The sequence below is a fragment of the Trachymyrmex septentrionalis genome, unplaced genomic scaffold (assembly GCF_001594115.1).
Source record: "Trachymyrmex septentrionalis isolate Tsep2-gDNA-1 unplaced genomic scaffold, Tsep1.0 scaffold22, whole genome shotgun sequence".
In the NCBI taxonomy this organism is placed as follows: Eukaryota; Metazoa; Arthropoda; class Insecta; order Hymenoptera; family Formicidae; genus Trachymyrmex; species Trachymyrmex septentrionalis.
This window is the reverse complement of record NW_017305375.1, coordinates 4,470,078-4,472,228: the sequence shown is the minus strand read 5'-3', so window position 1 is coordinate 4,472,228 and position 2,151 is coordinate 4,470,078. Positions and strand designations below refer to the sequence as shown.

Genomic DNA, 2,151 nt, shown 5'->3' with positions numbered 1-2,151 from the left:
CGCCGCGGCGACCGCTGCGGCCGGTATCGGATAGGGCGCGTACCGATACGCCGAGAGAGGATAGCCACTGGTGGCGAAGAGTTTCCCGTATCCCGCGACCGCGTTCTGCACCTGCGCGGCCGCCGCCGCCGCGGCCGCAGCCTCCTGCACCTGCGCCGCTTGCGCCTGCGCGGCTACCAGCTGCGAGGCCGCCGCCGCCGCGACCGGCAGCGGCGGTTGCGGCGCGATCCGCACACCTAAAGCGCCGAGCACTACCCGTTTACCGAGCGCTAGCGCGCCCGGTTGTACCGCCTCCTTCGGCTGCGCCTTCTTACACTCGACCTTCTTGTTCTTGATCGTGTGGAAGTGTATCTCGCACACACGGTCCACCACGTCCTCGTTCTCGAAGGTGACGAAACCGAAGCCGCGATGACGTTTCGTTTGTTGATCCATCAGCATCACCGTCTCCTCCACCTTCCCAAATTGATTGAAGTAGGCCTTGACCTCGTCGCTGCTGGTGTCCTGACTGACACCACCCACGAAGATCTTCTTAGTGCGATTGGCCTGTTTCGCGCGATTCTTCGGCGTCGCGTGCTTCGGATCGATCTTCTTGCCATCCAGGGTGTGGATGGGACACTTGAGGACTTTGTCGACGCTACCGGGCTCGGCGAATGTGATGAAGCCGAAGCCGCGGCTACGCTGTAACCGAACAAGCCGAGAACCGGCACGATGCACATGGACCGTCTATTGCGTGTCTCTCCCTCTTTTCCTGCGACTCTTTTTCTTTTTCGCTCTCGCTATCGAACGCTCCGACAACCGACTCATTTTTCCCGACTTCCCGATTCGAGGGATACCGTTTTTATTCGCACTTCGTTCAATTATCGCAAGTTACCGCTAAACTGTTTAGGCCGAGTTTTCATGAGCATGAAAAACTTTTCACGCGTTGGGACAAAGCTGATTGTAATTTGTCGAGAGATATATATATATATATATTGCGAGTAAAATAAGTACCACACGATTTTTCATAAAATTACTGTTTCACTTCTAACCTGCTCAAACGGTCACCAAAACTGTTTCAAGATTTGTCTTCTCCCTAACATTGCGGGTTCGATTCGGAACATGAGAATGTTCTGTGATTGCGAAATTATCCTAATCTTTAATAAATCCTGCTTTCGGTGATCTCTCGTAGCTTTTGTTATAAACGGTTAACTAGTGCTACCAAACTACCATTTGCATGCAAGACTGTCCAAGCCAATGTTTAAGACAAACATTCTAATGTTACGTGAAACAAAGACTGCGATAAGATTCAAATCCATTACGAACGTTAAGGAGCTACTAATATATATATATATATAATATGTATAAACATTACGTCTGTCCCACCCATTCTCGTTCGCGAAATATCCGATATTACACCCGCATTCGACATTTACCGCCTGCTCATCCGACAAAAGAAGAGAAAAAAAAAAAAAAAAACGACAACTCTGCCTTTCCCACCTTCTTTTAATATATAATGCGATTAATGCGATTAATAATACCTAATACAATCTACTTCTCTTGATACTTTATCAGCAATTAATTACACCGATTAGTACAACTTTTCATCTACTACGGTCTACTACGGTATATAGTTTCGTGCAAAAGTGGAAGGAGAGATTGCTTGGTGCATCGAATCCTGTCGAGGTAAACTCCTTTCTCTCGCGGCATTTTCGCGGCCGACCCCCCGCGAAGCATACGAGGTATCGGGGTCGAGCCGAAAACCGTTATCGGCAAATCAACAGGCGCGGCATGGAACGCGATTTGGAAACGCGTGGGCAATACACGAGGCTGTTCTCACCGTAAATTGAATAATACAAATTTAATCATATCCATGATCCATTATCAACAAAACATTCAATCAATAAAAACCATTTCTGAGAATAGATTTCTTAGTCGTAAAAAAAATTGTACACGACGCATTAGAAGATAGAGGAGCACTGAATCAATTTCGAAACGTTGAATTAGGAAAAAGAAAAAAAGATTAGAAAAATTAATTTCTCATACAAGTTTAAACGAAACGATGCTATTGCACGCACATTCTCTTAATTAATGCGGCTTTGAAATATTATCAGAACGTGACCGATGAAAACGCGAGAAATGAACAACTTTCGTTATTAGCTTGACAGCTGGTGA

General features: G+C 46.6%; 2 protein-coding genes across 5 annotated transcripts in view; one reads left to right on the top strand and one right to left on the bottom strand.

Annotated features, from left to right (window-relative positions):
• LOC108748320 (RNA-binding protein Musashi homolog 2-like) overlaps nucleotides 1-2,151 on the bottom strand; it is a 91,752-nt gene that overhangs the window by 2,799 nt on the left and 86,802 nt on the right. The window contains 2 exon segments of the mRNA XM_018486379.1: nucleotides 1-2; nucleotides 4-678. The exon segment at nucleotides 1-2 is cut by the window's left edge and continues 2,799 nt beyond it. Of these exon segments, the coding sequence (XP_018341881.1) occupies nucleotides 1-2; nucleotides 4-678 (677 nt within the window).
• The window catches only part of LOC108748323, a 70,419-nt gene that overhangs the window by 30,052 nt on the left and 38,216 nt on the right, over nucleotides 1-2,151 (top strand). The window lies entirely within an intron of this gene.